General features: G+C 37.0%; 1 protein-coding gene across 5 annotated transcripts in view; it reads left to right on the top strand.

Annotated features, from left to right (window-relative positions):
- Window positions 1-21,778, top strand: part of Sugct (succinyl-CoA:glutarate-CoA transferase) — a 738,758-nt gene that overhangs the window by 156,789 nt on the left and 560,191 nt on the right. For all 5 annotated transcript variants that reach the window (XM_063233933.1, XM_063233931.1, XM_063233934.1 and 2 more), the window contains exon 9: window positions 19,864-19,959. In XM_063233933.1, coding sequence (XP_063090003.1) covers window positions 19,864-19,959 — 96 coding nt within the window. The remainder of the gene's footprint in view (window positions 1-19,863; window positions 19,960-21,778) is intronic.

The raw sequence follows: 21,778 nt of genomic DNA, 5'->3' as shown, positions 1-21,778 counted from the left end.
TTATCAGTAGCTTCTTTTACCCCTTAATAGTTTGGATAAGTCTTAGCTGAATTCATACACTTAAACAAATAGCATTTTGGAGATTTATATGTAATTTGGCAAAAACTATAGTAAAATAAAAGGTAAATTATTACTGATGTGTGCTCCTTTTTGTTAACAAGATGATTCTGAATTAGTCATAGAAAGATGAGAGTGGCAGTCCATCCTCTTGCAGAAGAGGTACCTGTGCTTCACCTGTGCTATCACTGGATGGCACTGTGCGCCCATGGGCTGCACTAGCAGTGGGATCTCTGGCAGTAAAACTTTGTGCTCCCACATCTCTGGAGAAGACTTTGTAGCAGTGATCTTTTCTAATGTTTATAATTGCTGTTGTAACCTGTTGCCAAGTACGTATTAAGATTCATATTGTGTTTATTAGAGGGAGAATATTTAAATCTGAATGCAGTTTTCATGAGGTAAAATTGCAAGTATGTGTGTAATTAATTTCAAGCTTATTGTTAAATTAATTTCTTGCCATTTGGTAACTTTCCTGTACAGGTGTCACAGTACTGGTTAGGAGATTGGGCTCTGGAGCCAAACTACCTGGTTAATTTCTTAGTATTCTTCAAAGTAGTTGTGGTCCTGGGGCCCATCATGAAATGGCTCTATGCTTTAACTTCCTCATAAAATTTCAGTTTCCTCCTATAATAATAGTACTGCTGGCCTTCTAGGATGATGAAGATTAAAATGGGTTAATATCCTTAAAGTGCTTAAGGCAGTGCCCATTACACAGTAAGTTCTAAACAAAATTTAGCCTTTATTGTTGTGATCAGGATCACCCAAATCTTCTTTCTCTTTTTTGTTTTTGCCTTTAACCTATCTTCTAAACTTTTTTTGTATTGTTTCATTTCTTAATCTTGCCTATCCTGTTATAAGAATATAATGTTGCAGCGAAGACTTATTATTTGCCATTAGGCTTTACTTTAGATGATGTCTTGCAATTATTTAGAATGTAGACATTACAAAATGAGAATCTTACTTTGCTACAGATTTTTTTTAAAGTCAAAGGCAAGTGCTTCAAGCAAGATTAACTGACATAGTGCTTATTGTAAGGGTCCAGGTGAAGTCTGGATTCTGGCTGGTATTTAAGTAGACAGAGAAGATATCTTGAAGGTTAACAAGATACATATTTGCTGGCCAGCTGCAGGTGGAAACCTGAAAGAAAATGTACCCTGGTTTACTTTAACCTCTGATACCAAAAGAATCTTGAGGTAGTTGAGACCCAGGCCTTTAGTATTAAATTGATGAAAATCAATCAAGCACTTAAACAAAGCTTGACCAAAATTAGTATAGTTAGTACATGTCACTGAATATAGGTAGAGTTCTTCTGTTCTTGTGGCTTGCTTTTGTTTTTGTTCTATCAACAAACTCCCATTGGTAATAGCTGGACCATTTTCTGAGCTTTCCCATGTACCGTCAAGCATACCCTATGTACCTGGAAGGATGCTGGAGATCAGAAGCCAAATTATTTTTCAAAAGCATTTATAACAATGGTATTCTACCTTGACCCAAATGTACATTAAGAACAATGCAAAAGTGCACATGATGGTTAATTTTATCTCTCATTTTAAATGTGGTTCTTTTCTCTGATATTACCCCAAAACATGTCTTTCTTTTCCTTCTGTTACTGCTTACCATCACTTCCTTCCCTCTGTCTATCCCTTCTTCCTCTTCTCTCATCTTTCCGTTCTTCCCCTTCCTTTTTTAATCTCTTCATTTTCTTGCTACAGAAAAATTGACCTTTGTTGTAGAGCTAGGATAGAATTCCAAGTGCTTGTTATTTCTGAGCATCTTGATAAAAAGAGATGGTTACCACAACAAAACAATAGACCTGAGATTGAAAATGGGTTTAAAAAATTTTAAAAAAATTTTGTTTTGTTTTTGTCTTTTTGAGACAGGGTCTCACTAGGCTGTTCAAGCTGGCCTTGAGCTCATTTTGTAGTCCAGACTGGTCTTGAACTTGCAATGATCCTTTTGTCTCAGCCTCCCGAGTGCTGGGATTACAGGCATCTGCCACCACTCCTGGTTCAAGGGAATACAGGTTTTTAAGAGTGGTACATTGGGGTAGAGTCTCCTGATATGTGCTGATATGGTCCATTCTTTAAGGTAGAAGTAATGAGTTGTAAGACAATGACCAGAAATAAAAAGCCTATTCAAGAGAAATGTCTTCGGAAATCCCATTGGTTTTTGTTCTTTCCCAAAATTTCCCCGTGCATTTGTTCCTGAGACCTTGGAAGTGGCTTCTAGAAAATGTTTTTTTTTTGTTATTGTTGTTGTAGTGGGTAGGCCTATGATGTTCATGCCTCAAGGAAAAGGAATGATAAATGAAAGCATTATTGTCTTTGGAAACACAGACCTATATATTAGGGTAGGATAAGCAATAGTCATTTGTGTACGAATCCACTTGATGTAACATGAAAGGGAATTTTCCTGACCAGATCATATCTGGTTTCATGTTCAGACATTCTTATTGATAGAGTCATTTAATCAAAGGTTTCTTTTGTGAAGGAATTTTTTTTTTTCCTGCCCAGGTTTTTAAGGTTTCCATCAAATATCCATATAAGGCTTTTAGACAAACCAAAGAACCTTTATAATTTTAAGAAACAATGATGACTTTCCCTTAGAAAGAATTCCCAGTTTTCATATTTTTCTTGAGTATATAATGAAATAATGTACTCATCTTTTTAAAGAAGCCATTTTTACTGACTTCTTTTATGAGATGAAAGCTATACTACAATGTTCTTCTGTGCTTAAATAGCACAATGGTTAGAAACGGGACAAAAATGAATGTAAGGAGAGTATTTTAAATTTAACAATAGTACTGAATTTAAGCTTTGCCTTTCTCTTAGTTTTTAAGGAAGCAACGTGACTTTTTTATTCTTGTGCTTTTGTAATCTTCTAAGAGATTGTTTTGGGTAGAATATGATTGTAAACCAGGCGCTGCAAAATCAAATGCTTAAATATGCAAGGCAGCTAATTAAAATGCATAAGCTGAGCCAATGAAAAATAACAGGGAAAAGGGTCATATAGATTGATAATTAGATGGATAATCGAATCTTATCCTATTTGAGGAGACTGATCCTGGTACAGTGGTGTGCTTATAAAATGTTTAACAACTCACTTTATTAAAATAAACAGTAGATGAACAGCACTCTCTACAATGTTTGTCACTAAATGTGTTTGGAAGGACTGTAAGTAACTGGCTTTCAGGAGCAAGTCTGAACTGGCTCCGGAATACCACTAGCCCAGGTTTGCAACTTCTTAAGTAAGAAAGCCGAATTCTTATATAAAAATCATTTAAAAAATATTAGGTAGGTCAAGCGGGATGTTACTAGCGTGTGTGAGCTGCCAGTTTGTACCTTCTGGAGATAAACTGATAATATTTGTTTTAGAAATCAATTTTTATTTATAGTCAAATTTCACACATGTTCTCCATGATTTCTACTAGTGTTTTTAAATCAGCAGTGCTATAATGTGCGTTTAATATCTTAAAAAGGTAAAGATCAGCAGTTCAGAAACTATGCTTTGATAAAAAGAAACACTATACTTATATAGTCAACTAAATTGTTTTGTCATTAGTGGGAGCCGTTTTCCCTTTATGGATTGTTTGTATCACAAAAAGGTAGAAAGCTTCAGTCAAATTCAGTGAAATTGCTAAGTTGTTGCATAATAAAACCCAAAATAATCTGTTTTTGTCTGTATTCTCTCACACACACACACACACACACACACACACACACACACACACACACGTTTAAAATTTAAGTTTATTGGCACAGTTCAGGTACACAAATGACCACATTCATTATAGGGAATTTGTGTCTGCACATGATCTATCTTATTTCCTCCTCTTTCCCCTCATTCTCATCACCTCTTTTCAAACCCCTTTCCCTCTCCTTCACCAAGCTCAGTTTTCATTTTATCCTTCTTTTTTCATTTTTCTTTCTCTTTCTTCCTTTTCCCCTATTTCTATTTTCCCTTTGAACAGCTTCTTATAATTTTACATTATTCTTACTTTTGTGTATTTGAAAGTCACTCATACAGACAAGGCCTTGAGGAAGTCAGTGATGTTTTGTGACTTTGACTCAGTAACTTTGCAGTCCCTGGCAGGGTGGTGAAAAGGCTGAGCTGGGACTTGGGTCTTAGGCCTCTTGACTCAGGGTCCACGTTTCTTCCCACTAGACTGCTGAGAATGTCAAAAAGATTCCGAGTCTATGTTCTTTTCCACCCTGGCTAGCCTTCCAATTGTGGTTATGGAGAAAGTGGAGGATATGGCTTAGACAACGATCATTGTCTGATGAATATGAGTTGGCACAAGAAAACAGAATGGCTCCTTCAGGGTTTTATCGTATTACAGTCTGCTGGCAAGTAAAAACATTTTTGTGGGTATGTTAAAATGCAGATCATATGCAAATGTGCTGAATTAGGCACATATGAGAATATGGATAGAGGATATAGTATATCATCAGAGGTCGATTATGTTAGTGTACCTTTGAGGTCCTTTAGAGGTGATTTTGGAAAACCCAAACATGTCTCCAGTTGCAGGTCAGATCATAAAGGCCATCCAGCTTCTGTCGTGTGGTCTATCGTTGACATAGACTTACTGTGATGTAAGTGATTTCTGAAATAAGTTTCCTTGGTTTTATTGTCTGGTGAAGTATATTAGTAAAAACAGAGGAGAGAATGGCCAGATGTTTGTATCTGTAGTGGAATATCCTAACACATTTCCTGTTTCTGTGAAGTGTCTCCCTAATTTTTAAAGATGGTCATAGAATGACAGTTATATTTGCAAAAAAGCATTTTGTGTGAATTGGTGGGAAGGGAGGAAGAGGCATTTCAAGGTAAAGTACTTGTCATACAAACTCAACTTTGGGATAAGTTCCTTAGGTCCACTTCCAACCTGGTTGCTTCCCCTGAACTTTCAAGTCATGGGTTTTAGAATGTTTGGTGTGTGTCTTCTCAGTAGATTATGTTTCATTAGGGCTGAGAATCCACCTTTTAATTTTACTGTTATATCCCAGCACCTAGCATAATGCCTGAATAAATTAATCACTCAGCAAACATTTGCTGAAGGAAAATAAATAAGCTATAAATGAAAGCTTTAAAAGATGTTCTGTAAACAGAATGAATATATAAGAATATAAAATAAAATTTTTCTCTTATGGCATGCTGGTTTTTTTTTCTGCCACTGAATTTGTTTTCCTTAATTAACCTATCAGTCCTTGGCACTATGTACCTACATTCCTTGCATGAAGTTTTTGCTCAAAGTATAATGACATAATGCATATTTTACCTGGTGAATCATTTGGCCACTGACATCATGATTTCTTATTCCTAATCCACACCTGGCTTTGCACCTTTCTCCAAAAACTCCCATGAGGTCAGTTTTAGAAGACTCATCATTAAAGAACTTAGTCATGTACTATATTTTAGTGAGTTTTGTCTGTTTTTCCAGGAGGTATTCCACGGATGCTCAGGAGAGCAGTACAATTCAGCATACCAAGGACTGTGCTGACTGTGAGGCGGATCATAAAAATCATCCTCAGATACACCTTTACAAGTGTGGATTTAGTTAACCATAATGATCAGATGTAGGCAGAGTGTATAAGTTAATTTAGCTTGTTCTCATGCTGGGGGTTGGTTGTTACATGCAGGGTTTTATATAGTTTTGTTATTTAATGGTTCTAAGAAAGAAGCTTGGATTACAAAATCTTTCTTCCATGTACTTGGGAACATGCCTGAAATTCCAGGAAGAGAGATTCATGCCTTTGGCTGTAAGGAAAGCTTTTCAATCTTTAAAGGGTAATATCATGAATCACCTTTACTTGACACCATTTTTGGTGTTTGGTTCTGCACTCCAGATTTTGTTTTATGCCTTTTCTTCTTTCAATGCTGAACTTGATATGCTATTTGTATTTGAGAGTTCTGCTCCCTTCCTATCAACTGAAATGCTGTGCATTATGATATCTATTAAAGGTTAATTTCCCAGGTTCTCAATCTTGTCTTCCACTTGACTATTCTGTATATTCTACCCTATTCCTTTGAGAATTCTCCTTCTCTGGCCTTCCAACCCCACATCTTTCCACTATTCTTCCTACCTTTACAACCTAATGTTTTTATTTTTTGAAGGTAGCAGAATACGACGGAACATAGCCAGCTGAGATAGTGCAGTGAAATTGGTACAAAACGTCACAACAGGTTACCAAGGTAACAGTAATAGGTGCCATAATATATCTCATTATCTTCACAATAGTTGTCCTTTCAATCAGATATAGCAAAATCAAACCAAATACAGAACATTATAGAACTTATAAAAACAGAATATTGAATAGAGCAAAGCAAAACAGTGATAACAATATTTGCCTTCAAAGAGATGGTAGGAGGAAATCCCCCTATTTGCTATATCGCATATGATCATCCTCCCTAGAGATGCTCAGACCTCTGGCTCCCATTTGCTAACAGAGTGGGGGGTGTTTGACTCTCAGCCCATGTGCCAGTAGGCTCATGGCTGCTTACCAGGGAGGCGGGCTGGTTGTTTGGTTTCCCAGCACCCGAAGTTCCACCGTGGCACAGATCTCTGGAGATGCTGGGTGGTACAACCTAATCTTTTTTGTTTCCTCCTTGGTTGGCTTTATGGCTTGATTTTGGGGTCTGCTTTCTGTCCAATACCTGGCCCAGTTATCCACTCAATGATTTCATTTGTCTATTAGTTTTCTATTGCTGCACAACAAATCACCAACAAATAAACACATTTTAAAACAACATAAGGTTATTATCTCATAGTTTCTATGGGTCAGGAGTCCAGAAGTGGGCTAGGTCCTATGCTCAGTTCTTCAAGACTGCAAGTCAGTTTTCTGGTGACTGCAGTTCTTACCTGGAGTTTAGTGGTCTCCTCCAGGCTCATTCAAGTTATTGGTAGTATACAGGTTCTATGGCTGTAAAGCTCCCAAAGGCTATATTTCTAAGACCAGCAGGAGAATGATTTATAAAGGTTTTTCTAAGTAAATGAGGCTCAGGCTCATTCAAGATAATTTTGTTTGGAGTCCAGACTGATTTCAACTTGAATTACTGGGCTCAAGTGATCCTCTCACATCAGTACCCAAAGTGCTGGAACCATCATGACTGGCTAATCTCCCTTTTGATGAATTCATAGTCAACTAGTGACCTAATTATGGAGATGACATCCCATCACAAGGAACAATGACATCCTACCCTAATGGGTAGGAATCTTGGTGGCCACTTTAGAATCCTGCCTACCACAAGTCCTTGTGTGGATGGCCACCAAAGAGCTATGATTGTCTTTCATTATCATCTGGAGAGCCAGTGGCTGGATTACAACTACCCATGAGTGTCTCCATGTGGACATTGTAACCACACCTTTAAATCACCTTGTTCTTTCCAAACTCAATATATTTCTTTACTAAAAAAGCCATTCCTGGAAGTAAATTTGCATTCCTTTTAGGGGACAGCTAAAAACACTGGAGCCCTGTTGTGTTTTTTTTTAAATTTTTTATTTTTTGTCTTTTTTTCATTTTTATCGGTACTGGGGATCAAACTCACAACTGCCTGCTTGCAAGGCAGGTACTTATGCCGCTGAGCTAAATCCTCAGCCCCCTGTCCTGTTTTAAATATGAAGTGTCCCTCATAGAACTTGAAGGCTTGATCCGTAATGAATCAGTGTTTAGAGATGGGGCTTTTAAAAAGGTGATAGGATCATGAAAATGCTAGTAGTAATCCTTTGATGATCACGGCTAAATGCGCTGCTAGAATTCGAGGACTGGTTGGATGTTGTTATCAGTGTAACCAGAAGATATTCTTGTTCCCAGCCCCTTCCACTCTTTCTGATTTCTAGGAGTTGAGAAACTTTCCTCCACCATACTGTTTCTGCTTTCAGCCAATTAGGAGATGACTAGAACTGTGAGCCAAAATAAACCCTTTCTTAAGTGTTAGCTGTTTCATCACAGCAACAGAAAGGTGGTCAATAATGCAAGCCCTCTTTGTGAATTCTTTTATATGTCTCAGGTCTCATTTTATTTGTCTCAGACTTGCTGTTTATTGTCTTCTTACACTATCCACACCAACGCAAGCTGGCCTATCTCTTTGCAGGGAAGGTAGTCCTAAGGAATACCTATATGTACTATATTGCATAACTGTGTAGTTTCGTATCTTCTCGCTTTTTGAAATTCACAGCATGTTATTGAATAGTATTGTACAAATGGTAATGAATAGTCTCTAGGACACAAAGGCAGAGGTAATCTAAACTAGTCCAAGTGTGGCAATTAGAAAATTAGAGATGGCTCCTTTACCAGCATGACTAATAGTGAATGAAGCTCTTCCTAAAATGAATAACAGCTTTAGAGGGAAGAACTGGCACTTTGGGCTACATGCAATACGAAAGAGACATCAGAAGTCAGTGGTGATCAGTCTTTATTCAGCCTCGCTTTGGAGGTGTGCAGTGTTCTTCTACAGAACCCAGTGGTCACTCCACGCGCAAACCACATCCCACCTTCTTCCTGGACCAAGTCTTACTTCAGAGAAAGATTGCTGTTTCATTTGTGAATCTAATCCATGGATTTTTAGCATCATTTTCTACTCACTTTTTAGCTCTAGGAAGTCTCGATTCCTGAAAACTCCCTTGTTCCCTGAGCTATTTTTGTTGCTTTCCTCACTGAATATGGGGCATCTGGTCCTTACATTGCTTTCTAACTCAGCCTCTATGTTCATCCATCTGGTGTACGGTGGAAGACAATGGGGACTTGTTCTGTGTGGCCCCAGTTGAGAAAGTCAGGTTTTATGGGAAGAAAGGTGAATTTCAGCCCGTTCTGTATTAATCACCTTTCTGCCACTGGGACAAAATTTGTGACACCCACAGTTTACAGAAGAAGGAGTTTATTTTAGTTCATGTGTTCAGAGGTTTCAGTCTGTCACAGCTGACTCCAGGGCAGCAATGGCATGGTGATGGGCCTGGCAGGGGAAAGCTGCTCAACTGATGGCATCTGTAAAGCACAGATCAGGGGATGAGTCAGGCAGGAAGGGACCAGGTACCAGATACAGTCCCTAAAGTCACACCCCCTTCACCCACCCAAAAGTGTGCTTTACCAATCTGCTAGGCATCGCTCAAACCAATCAAGTTGACAATCAATATTAGTCATTATACTGTCCTAGCCAATGAATTTTGTTTTTACTATTGTGCTATTCTGTGGGAATTGTACCCTATCAAGTTTGAGGGTATAGGCAATCACTTTGAAGGCAATAAGGTATACTATGATGCCAAAAAAAATTAAATTAAAAATTTTTTCAATCTAAAAAGATTCCTTCTTTGTTAAGACTTTTCTTTCATGCTGGAAGCAAATTCTGGTTCATTCAATCATTGAATAATTTAACTAACAGTTCTGGATGCCTATAGCATGTCTCAGCTAGAATCCCTGCTCCTGGGGAGAGAGGCCAGACATACACCTTAAAGCTTCCATTCTAGTGGACAGAGATTCAGGAGAGGAAGTGGTCCTTCTGAGCAAATCTGAGGTTTCACTGAGAGATGACACTGACTCATAAACTCTCCATTTGTACTTTCTCATCCTCTTACATATTGCTTAGGGCTCTTTTTTATTCAATTGTTTTCTTTTCTTGAACTTCAGTTTTTTCCATCCTTGAAAATAAAACCTGCGTTTTTCTTGCTTACCTGCTTGAACCGCTGTCCAGTCTCTCTCTGTTTTTTGGGAAACTGTTACTGTACTCTGAGGATTTCAGGTACTTTTTAATTCATTAGCTCCCTTTAATATGGATTTTTCCTTGATGCTTTATTACCCCTGAAACTTTTTGCTATGTTTTTGTTAACTCATGCATCTTACTGATCATCTAAGATCTATTGGTGATAAAATCTAATGCCTGGCATCCATTTTTATTTTTATTCATTTAAAAAGACTTGTGATCTGTCCATTCCTATGACTTTACCCATAATATTTCTTCCACTTGGAAGGCCCTTTTCCTTGTTTTGGCATTGGGTAAATTCTCATCAACAAGGGGCCATCTCTAATGACTCCCCCAACAGGGTCTCACTATGGTAGCTCAGGCTGACTTCGAACTCACAGCAATCCTCCTGCCTCAGCCTTCTGAGTGCTGGGATTAGAGGCATGTGCCACCATGCCCAGCTCTTATGCCACTTTTTATCCCTACTTGATTTAAAAAACAGTCTCATTTGGCATGGATTATTTTCTATTTTCAATTGAAACTTTTAACCTTCTTATAAGATGAAAAGCTCTAGAGTGCTCTTAAATATCTGTTCAGTGCATAAAAGACGCCATAAACAGAAGTAACTTTCATTTCATTCTTAGAGCTTTTAAAACTGATTGTCAAAGGCATTGTGTTGTTTTATTTTAAAATAGAAATATCTTGAACAGCTAAATTATTGGAAATGTAAGACCAGATTTGCAGAAGACATTTGAAACTGAAGACATGTCGTTGCAGGAATAAATGTGCACACCATGTCATTAGATGCTGCATTCCCACATTCCCACTTACTCATCACATTTTTTTAGTTGTTTATAACCACTTTTGGAGTCATATGATTGACTGGGTCAGTGGTTCATGGTAAGAAAGATGTTTGATGTATTATCCCAAATAAGCTTTTGAAATTCTGTCTCTCTGTGCTGTCTGCTCTTACCTTCTGGCCTTTGAGATCCAGTTTCGTCATGTGTCTCATTTTGATTTAGATGGACTGGCAAAATTATTGCATATAATGTGATTCTATTTTTCCTTTGAGTTAATATATTAAAAAATCGATATGATTTGGTTATCACTAGTGACAATTCAGAATAATTGGAAATGTGTGTGTGTGTTCCTTTTGTTAAATTGAGAAATTGCTATAAAAGAAAAAGTTGGTAATGTGGTTTTCCTTTGCTAAATAAATAAAAGTAGATATTTTAAAATTATATAGCAACTACTGGTTATCATTGTTTACAGGTAGAATGTTTATGCAATGAAGTTTATTTTGAATTACAGTGGAATAGAAGCCAAACCAAATTTTCAGAAAAGCAGAAATTTTAAATGAGTATCACACTAAGTATTATGTAATAATTAAGGTCACATTTACTTTTGGAAGCTTACCTCATTGATAGGATGCTCCCTTTAGCAAGTACTTGGTCCAATTAAACGTTTCCAGAATCAGGACCACTCAGAAATTGTAAGAAGCCTGATTCTATATGTAATTTAGTACAGAACGAATTTCAGAATTCAGACTCGCTGGCTCAAGATCCTGGCTTTTCCAGTTACTCACCAAGCAATAACCATGCATAGATTATTAAATTGCTTCATGTGTCATTTTCTTATTTGTAAAATGAAATCATTACAACTTCTTATTCAGTTGTTATGAGAATTAAATGAGATAATTTATGCAAATTATTTATATTAGTAGTGTATAATAAGCACTTAATAAATGTTGGCTTTTGTCAGAGGCAAATATTAGAAACACAAAATAACAGGTATAGTATGACTAGGAGGGAGATGGGATTCTTAATTTTCTTTCCATATAAAATGGCCCAATACTTAATTTGACACTGAATGTTTTTTTCCTCCTGGAACCTGGTGGGTTCTGAAAGAATCAGTTCACCTTAAGATGTGAGGTGCAGAGTTTAACATGCAAAATAAATGCTTTAGGATATAAGAGATGCCAGGAACTCAAAAATGCTTTCTAAAGTGAGAAAACATTTCCTTTCTTAAGATATGTGCTTTCTATAAGTGATAGTCCCTGATTTCATAAAACATTAACTTCGTAAGATTTTTTGGTGGAGTAAATGAAAGAGGTTGAATATTAGAATGAGAATGAATGGATTCAGTTAATGATGTGGTTTCTAAGCGAATTTGGAAGACATCAAGTTGTTTTAGAAAGCTTCTAGTCTCCAGTTGTTATGGTTGATACATTGTGCCAACTTGAGAAGTTTAGTTTAACTGAGAGGCTCAGCAGGGAGCCAGAGTTCTTACTTTGTAAATATTCTCATCCTGTGCAAAAGAGGGCAAGGAGATTTTTGTGAGGGCTACAGCCTCCCTGAAGATGGACGCTGGTCTATGTACAATATTAGCCTGGAGAAGAGGTTCCTTTGCTCTCCTTTTGCTCTGGCTGCTGCCTTGAAGTGTTGCCCCTGCTTGCAGCAGCTGATTGTGCACTGAAACCTCTACAAGAGTGAGCTAAATAAACCTTTCCTTCCTTCCTTTTGGTGTTGATATTTTATCCCAGCAAGGAGAAAAAAGTAACCATGACACTAGTGATTCAGGGAAACTTCCAAGGAGATGATTCTAAAGATATAACCAAAGATGTAGATGTGAGGCCAAGCTCACTCTAGGTGAAAGGAGCCGGAGAGAAAGTCGTGGGGTAGGGGTGGATTGGAGACTGGATTGATGTGTGCATGAGCCACAGATTTCCCCTTCAACAGCTGTGAGACCTAGACAAGGAAATTATTCTCACTAGGCTTTAGTGCTCTCTCACTTGAAAAGCGAAAATTGTAATATGATACCTGCTTCCCTTGAGAGAATTTGGTTCTATTCATTGCTCTTTCGTATTCCATATAATAAATAAGTAATTTAATTACAATAACCAGTAGCCTCTCACTTAGAATAATATCACAGATATTTGTTCAGGTCTAAAAGGACCCATTGGATGTGGATCTTCGCCTGGCTTCTAGACCTTATTTTATACTACTGCCTCTTTTATTTACCACATTCTAGTTGCAGTGGCTTTCTTTTTTCTTGCATGTAGGATTTTTAAAAAAACTACATTAAAGCCTTTTATTTGGTTGATCTCACTGCATAGAAAAATTTCTCCTATATTTTCATATGCCTCCTCCAGATCTCAGATTAAATATGATACTTTCAAAGATGCATTTCTTAAACTTACTAGTTTGGAAAAGCTCCTCTTCAAAGAATTGATCATATTTTAATATTTTCCTGATCATTTGTTTATGTCTGAACATGGCTCACCTAGAATGTAAGCTTTATAAGAGCAGGATCATGTCTGTCTTGTTTACTGCCATATCTCTGTTAGTGTTTTTTGGTGTACTAGAGAAGCAAAAAGTGGCCTTTACTGAGGACATAGAGGGGAGTGCACAACTTGTGGAGCTGGGCTTTCTTCTCTGACCCAAGACAGCAAAGATGACTGATAGACAGTACCTCAGCCAAATGATCAACATCAATATAAAATCATGGCTGTAGAATGCACTTTGGATACGATGTGCTGAAAAGAGCTTTTTACTTTTGTGACCTTCTTTCCAAATCCTATAACTTCAGTCTAATTTTTAGGAAAACATAAATATCCTGATTGAAAAACATTGTTCAGAATGCCTCAAGTCCTCAAAAACCATCAAGGCCAACGAAAATAAGGAATGTATGAGTGAAAAATTATCACATCGAAGAGGAGACTGAGGAGGCAATGATAAGTAAATACGTTTTGCCCAAGTTCTGTGTGGTATTCTGAAAGGAGTCATGGAACAGAAAAAGAATCTTAAATAAAAACTAAGGACCTATGAATATATAAGATTTATTTAATAATAACAAATATTTGTTTTTTAATTGTAAAATTATACAACACTGATAAAAGATGTTAATAATAGGAATCCTGGACATGGTGTTTATGGGAACTCTCTACTTTCTTGGTAGCTTTTCTAAAAGTGTTCTAAAATAACTTTATTAGAAAAATTGTATTTTGCATATCATGCTATGTTGTTCTGTGCATAATTTTAAATGCTTACTTTATCTTCTATTATATATTAATATCATTGTTTATTTAACCTACTTGCTATTGTTGGGCATTTTTGAGATAAGCCCTTGGTAGGTAGTGTGTACTTCAAGCTGGCCTTGAGCTCACTATATAGTCCAGGCTGCTCTTGAAGTTGTAGTGATTCTCTTGCCTCAGCCTCCTGGTGCTGGGATTATAGACATGTACCATGCCCTGCTGGTTTTATTACTTTTGATTTCTTACTGTATCCTTCTGTTTCTTGGTTTTTTTTTTTTTTTTTTTCTTTTGTACTGGGATCGATTTCATGACCTCATGCTTGCCAGTCAGATGCCTATGCTGTTGAGCTAAATCTACATCCCACCTTCTGTTTCCTCTTGAGTTGTGACTTTAAATACTTTTTTTTTTTTTTTTATTGGTACCGGGGATCGAACTCACGACTGCCTGCTTGCAAGGCAGGCGCTTATGCCGCTGAGCTAAATCCCCAGCCCCTTTAAATACTTTTTATATTGTGCTGATGGCCCCAGACCAACTGACTGTCTCAAGCATCTCAAATACAACATATTCAGGGACCGGCACTAATTTTCACTTCCCTTCAATTGTTTCTATCTCTGAATCTTTTAGTTACATTAATGTCAGAATAATTTACGCAGATATTCAGCTAGGACTATGGGAGTTATGTTTGGTTCCTGACTCTCTTTCATCATCCTATCTGCTGTTTCTTTACAACCTTTTACACATTCTCTTCTTAAAATGTATCCTTCTTTTCTTGCAGCCCTGGGATTGAACACAGGGCTTGTTGAATACAAGGTAACTGCTCACTACTGAACTATTTCATCTGTCTAAAATGTATCTTAAATCCACTGATTATTTTCCCTGTTTTCTGTCACCAGCCTACTTCAAACTATCATCAATATGCCTTGATTTTGCAGAGTCAGTAAGTCTTTTTTCCCTCTCTTTAATCTTTGAATACAATTGTCAATGCAATGGAAAGCCATATGAGTTTTAAATAGAAGGGTGAATGATATGATTTGTGATTTTAAAGTGATTATTCCGGAAGATGTATAAAGAACAGTTCCTCACCATGATATAAAGACCAGCGTCTGGTCCTTGTCAACCTGTCTAATTTCATTCTCATATTCTCTCTTTCTCTCACTATGAGTCAGTATTTGGTTTTGCTTTCAGTGTTCTTTCTGGTTTTGAATCTCTTTCTTGCCTTAGAGTTTTCACATGTTATTCTCTTTGTTAAATTTTTTTCCTTTTCTTCTCTACACTGCAGTGTTCTATAACCATTTGCATAGTTATTTTCTGTAGTATTCTTCAGACCAGGGAGAGCTTGGCTGTAGATTTTTTTCATTTACTTATTTATGCAGCATACCTAGCACAATGCCTTCCGCACGGTAGCCCCCAGTATTTGTCTTCATTTATTTGTTCAAAAAAGTGTCCAGGTACTGTGTCAGGTGCCAATGAGAACATATCAACAGCTTATAGGACATTATTTGTGTTCTAATGCATCCCTAATTTAAAAGGAGAAAATGCAAGTAGTAAAAGCATGCAGGATAGTAGTAAACTTGGTAGCTATGTGACCTTGGATGTCTCTCACTTTGCTGTTCTTTTACTTATCCATCTATAATAAGAATTTTGACTAGACTCTCTTAAGGCTTTGGCTCTCAAATCTGAGCATCCAGCCAATCCACAAATGGTACACTGGTTCAATTATTTTTTTTTCCAGGTTCCTCCGGTTCCTAAAGTATCTGATTCAGTAGCTCTGGGCTTGAGAGTCCAGGAATTTCCTAGGTGATTGGGATGCACAGAAAAGTTTTAGAAAAACTTGTCTAGGTCCTTTTGACTTTGATTTCTTTTAATTCTAATTGTAGGACAAGTCAAATGTTGAATTTTCAGCAGGAGTTAGATAAATTAAGATACTGTACTTGTTCAGAGTCAAGGAAAGTTTTTCTGTTCTTTGGGTGATGGGTGCAGAGCTTACTGGGGAAGAGGATGTCGAAAGAGACTTTGAAGAATAGGTCAGGATATGGGAAGGTTGTGCATGCGCCAGGTTTAATCCAACTTAGTTGGAGGCCAACCAGGGTAGCTGGAGGGATGAAATAGGCCTTAGTTATAATCTTGTTTTTCCTGTTTTACCTGTCAAATTTGTTTTCCTTTAGAGATGAAAGATTCTATTATTGCAGCTTGATCACTTGGAGGAAGTGAAACATGTGGTTGGGTGGTGAGAGACACCATGAGACTGCTTTTTGAAATAATTTAATATATTCTTCCTAAAGCCTTCTGTAGCTATGCCCTTGAGATCCACTTTGACTACCCCATTGGTTTTCTGGTTGGATACAAAGAATATCAGACCAACTATGTTATCTAAAATAATGGTTTTGCTGTCACGATGATTATTATTAAACCAATGTTGGCTTTTTAAAAAGATGAAACCATATAAAGGCAACATTCTGAGTAAATTATATAGCCTGTACTTGATGAAATAATGAGCCTAAGTTCAGGGGATGAAAGTAATGATATAATGCAATATTTAGAATGTATATACAGTATGTACTTATTAACCTAAAAGTCACATCCTGCACTCTTTCAATTTGTGGAAAATTTGTCATTAATTGCCCAGGAAACCTCTGATTTTTCATACATAATCACATCATAGCTGTTGACTTCCCCCCTTCTCCTGACTTAAAATATATCCTTGTAAACAGATTACTTTCAGATTTGTAATGTCCCCTTTAAACACTGAGTTGCTAAGTTTAGCCCTGCTGCTCTCTTTTTAAAAATAGAACTCTTTTTCCCCAAAACTTTGTCATTGAGTATGTACCAAAAACTACTTTGTTTTTTAATGGCAACTGGTTTAAAATCTTATTTAACCTTTCTGCTCCCCAGGAGCCTTCTAATTCTAAAATGCTTTTTATTTTCACTAATTACTACAGTACTGAGAACTGCAGAATCTTGTCTTTAGAGACAATTTGAAAGATGGGTTTGAGTGCTTCATTCAAATTTACTGGGGTAGGACCAGTAAATTTGGAGAAATTTTCTCAAGTCTGAGATCTCTCCTACAAGAAAGGTACTTCTTTAATCCAGCTATGTTAAATTTTTTCTTTTAAATAAATAATGGTTGCAACTCAAGACCATACTCACAAGTGAAATAAATCAGACCCATGTGTGTAAAAATTGTGTTGTCTCACTAATGTGAGAAACGGAACAAGTAAATAGGATCCCAGATCTACAATAGATATTGTAGGGGTAGGACCAGAAACATAAAAGCCAAAAATTGTAAAGAAATAATAAAGCACTACATAAGAAATGGTACAGACAGACTGATATTCAGCTTAGAATCCAGCTCTTGCTTATCTATAGCAAGTGTCTTAGATAATTTTAAGGTTTACAAATTAACTTGTAACCATCCAGCCAATCTACTGTGTCATGTAGCTCTGTGCTGATGTTGGCCTTTTGACCATCAATTAACTTTGAAGTGAGAAAGAAATAGAAATAACCAACTTCTCATGATTAATCTTATACAGAGAATTTCCTTGATTAATTTTGATTATGAACCTTTAGTCATATCTAAGCCCCTTCATGAGTGACTTTCACTAGGATATACTTGTTTACTTTTTAATTTATTTTAAGGAGAAAAAGATAAACAAACAATGAAATTGAGTTTCAAAACAGGTTAACAGGATAGTTAGTAGGATAGTTGATACATACATATTGTCTTTGTAGTAGTTATTCAGAGTACAGGATACAGGCATGATGCCTAATACAATGTTAACACAAAACTTTCTTTTCAAAGAGCGGAGAGAAGCTAGCTGTATAGCTATTTTAACTATCTTGTGCCTACATGTATTCTTTTCTTTTCCTCTTTCTTCCTTTCCCCATCACAGTTTGTTTTTTTTCTTTTGAACAGTTTCTTCTCAATTCACAATATCTATTGTAGATTTTGGATCCTATTTACTTGTTCAGTTTCTCACACTAGTGAGACAACACAATTTTTACACACATGGGTCTGATTTATTTCACTTGGGAGTATGGTCTTGAGTTGCAACCATTATTTACTTAAAAGAAAAAAAAATTTAACATAGCTGGGTTAAAGAAGTACCTCTCGTGTAGGAGAGATCTCAGACTTGAGGAAATTTCTCCAAGTTCCAGAAAAGGCATCATGAAAAAATGACTACTATTGCATTCTTTCTGTCTTTTAATTTGCTACACTGTTAAGAAGAAAAGGATTCTGAAGTGTAGATCTTGGAAGCAAATTTAAGGATCATTTACCATTTTGCAAATTGCATTCTGTGTTCACACTGCCTGTGGAGATGTTGCTGGCCTGCTTCATCCGAAGCATTTGGGATGATATCTACTTATGTAATCGGGATTTCATTTCATATATTACTTAATTTGATGTAACAGTTTTGATCTTTAAAGTTTGAAAGACTTCAGTTTATCTTGAATGCCTATCAGTTTATAAAAAATGTATTTGAAGGTCAAATAATTTAAATTATATATTCACAGTCTTTCAACAATTTAGAGGTTGACAGAATTTGGAAACCATGAATCTGGATTTCCTATCCAGGGCATTTTTGCTACAAAATGTTGATTTGATTTTCCATTTTGAAAGACACAGAAGTGATCTGTGAAATGGTGATTAGCACTAGGCAGCCCCAGGCAGCCCTGGAGTGCTCCATGGTTCAAATGCCCAAGACCAGATGGAAGTCCAGAAGTGGATGACTCAAAGTTTATTAGTTTTGCCACCTGGGCAGTACAGCCGAACCAGCTGCCACAAGGCAGTTCCAATTTCAGCAGAGCAGTAAATGAACATAGAAATGAGTGTAAATCAGAAGAATAAAGTAAAGGAGAAAGCTGTTCCAGCAAGGAGACTCATCCAGGATGGGTCCTGTCAGTATTTCTTGTAGGAGGCCTAGTTGTCATGCCAGCTAGAGGGATAAAAAATAGTTGGCATCAAGCCCTAAAAAACCCCAAACTTAAGGTTGTTCCAGGAGCCAATCTCAGTCTGGGATGTTCCTGGGAGGTTCCCAGCCACATCTGAGGATCTACAAAGACAAAAAACTTTTGCGTAGCTGGGGATTTAGCTCAGCGGCATAAGTGCCTGCCTTGCAAGCAGGCAGTCGTGGGTTTGATCTCTGGTACTGATAAAAAGGAAAAAGACAAAAAAAAAAAAAACAAAAAAAAAAAACAAAACACTTTTGCATATCATGATTACATTGTGAGACCAGCACACCCTACATCCAAACTATGGAAACGTACTTCGTTTCCTCCATTACATGGTTCTGGGCCTTGGAGGCATTCATTGAAGTGTAAGCTTCTTGTGACAGGTTATTAGGAAACAAGTTATTATCTGCATATTGTCCTTATATGGAGAGAAACTATTGTTCTTTGTCAGAATCTCCCCATGAGATGCTGCAAGAATAAGAAGCTGACCTTCGGGTGTTAGATGACCCCTTCAACAGATGCACGGTGCTCAGAAACTGAATGAGAATACTAATGTGGATATGGGGCCAGCACCAAGTTGGAGAGGCACAGTAATTTTGGCTTAATGGATTTTTTAAAAAGACAATCTTATCTGTGTCAAAAGCTTGGGATCTAAGTAACAGAAAAGTGGACTAAACAGATTTAAACAAAATAAAAGCTTGCTATTATGACTTTTTTATGTGAGGAGAAGTTTAGAGGAATATGGCTCCTGGCTTTGGCTCATGTGCTCAGGGTTGGCATAGGCCGTCTGTGTCGCTGTGATGAACATAGATGATGCAGATATAGAGGAAAGGCACCTCGTAGCATTTTACTATCCCTTTGATGTTCAAGGCTCGGCAAAGGTTCTTTCTGCTTGGCCAGCCTCTGCATTACAGGGTCTTTTCAGGAGCTCAAGGTGCATGTATTTATATTTACGAATTGACTACAAGTTAATTGCATGCAATCATGTCATACTGTTATTTATTGGGATGATGACAGTGCCGATGTTTATACTCCTTCTTATCCGTTTGGGTAGTTTCTTCTTCTGCAGTGATGTGAAGTGAAGTTGCTTTCATAGTACAGTGTTTTGTTCATGAGACAAACTGTTTATCTTTTTCTTTTCTTTTTTCTGGTAGGTGGCATGTTTGACCCAGGTAGCCACCAATTACCTTATTGGCCAAAAGGAAGGGAAACGTTGGGGCACAGCTCATGGAAGCATTGTTCCTTACCAGGTAAGACTGCAACAGTTCTGCCTTGAGTAACTGTAAGTGCAGGTTTGTGTGATTCGAGTTTGGGAAATGATTTTTTAAATCCCCCAGGGTATCGTATAATGTATCTCTGTCTGGTTATAACAAGGTTCTGTTGTTCACTTTAAATTCTGTGTTTTACATGTTTCTTCACCAGAAGAAGATTAGTAACAGGACACCTAAATGGATCAAAGGCACTTGCTGAAAGTGATTGACTTTTGGGCTCATGTGATGGTTGGCTATTTTTTTTCCCACCCAAATGAAGTTCTGACTTTAGCTATTTTATAAAGCATGATTTGTTGGTATGTCAGCTATGAAATAAAATTTTACCTTCCCCATCCGACAACAGTATTCTCACGGAGCAGTAGTGAAATGAAAGTTTGCATGTGCTGGATCTTCATTTTTGGAGCAAAGCAGATGGCTTAGGAGCTGCTGTTCCTTATTAAGTGTCTAAACTTATCCGTAGAAATTCTGGACTTGGGCTAGTGTGAATGAATACATGAAAAAAAAAACCCCTGTGATTTTCAAAAATAAAAATAAATCTATCTCCTGTTCCAAACCCCTGCCTTTTGCTTAGACTAGGCCGCAGCATATCACTTTGTCTTTATTAACACAGTTGTCGTATATACGGTACTATATTGTAAGAGTGGAGGTGTCTTCTCATCCTTCTCAAAACCAGTAGGAGCACAGACTGGGTTCCCTATAAATATCTCCTGAATGAAGGAGTGAATTTTACTCTAGTCATTTCATTGTTAGTACTCTTGACAGAAAACATTAAAGTCAGCATTTTTCATTTGCCAAGAAATCTATCAACATTGCTGACTATCCTTTTAAGTTTAAGACACTATTTCCCTTAGGCAAAACTAGTTTCTTTTCCCTTTTTTTTTTAAATCTAAATTTGAAGAAAACAGTAATCCAGTGTCAGCCTAGGATCCCCTCTGCCCGCATTTCTGTTGTTGGTCTTTTTACACCTGAGGCTGTATCAGGAAACCGCATTTCAACATGTCTAGTTAATCTTTTGACATAATTACAGTAATGGAGACATTTTCTTTAGTGTCTCTTTTTTTCTTCTCCACTAGTGTTCTTTTGTTTCCCTACTGTTTTTACTCCTTGTAGTTGAGCCTGGACTTCTAGACAAACCTACCACCTTTCATAAAAGTTCTTGCATTTTTTAGCTGATTAGAATTCAACCTTAGTTTTAGGATAAGAAATCTGATACCTAGGTTGGACTCCAACTCTGGCTTCCTGCTCCATTGTTGAGAATTCTTTCAGCTCCTTCAGCCACTGACGTGAGAGTGCTGTGGTTTCTAGTTTTGGTTCCTTTCTTAAACTCCTTTTTATATTCTCTTCATCTAACTTGCTTCTAGATTAGTGTATTGCTAGATACTTTGTATTCAGTACTTAGATAAGTACTTTCACTAGGATTTTACTACTCAGTAGTTAGTGAAAATCCTTTTCAAGGGCATTGTCACAATGGCAATGTTGGAATCTCTTTGATTTCATCCCATATAAAGGAAATCAGAGCTTCAGTCTTTGATACACATGGAGAAAATATTTCTGAGTTGGAAGACGGTATAGTGTAATTCTAAATCACATCACAAAGGCAGCTGTTCACTACATTTAAGCATACAGTTTATAGTTTTTTGTTTATTTAAAAGTAGAATGTCTTTTTAAGCTAGATGTGGTAGTGCATGCCTATAATTTCAGAACTTGGGAGGCTGAGACAGGAAGATCACTCTTAGTTTGCAGCCAGCCTGGACTATATTGTGGGTTTAAAGCAAGCCTGAACTACGTGGTGAGATCC

Source organism: Cavia porcellus, unplaced genomic scaffold (assembly GCF_034190915.1).
Source record: "Cavia porcellus strain 051 isolate PalLab524CR breed Dunkin Hartley unplaced genomic scaffold, mCavPor4.1 scaffold_23, whole genome shotgun sequence".
NCBI classification, from domain to species: domain Eukaryota; kingdom Metazoa; phylum Chordata; class Mammalia; order Rodentia; family Caviidae; genus Cavia; species Cavia porcellus.
This window is presented reverse-complemented; position numbering and strand designations above follow the sequence as displayed.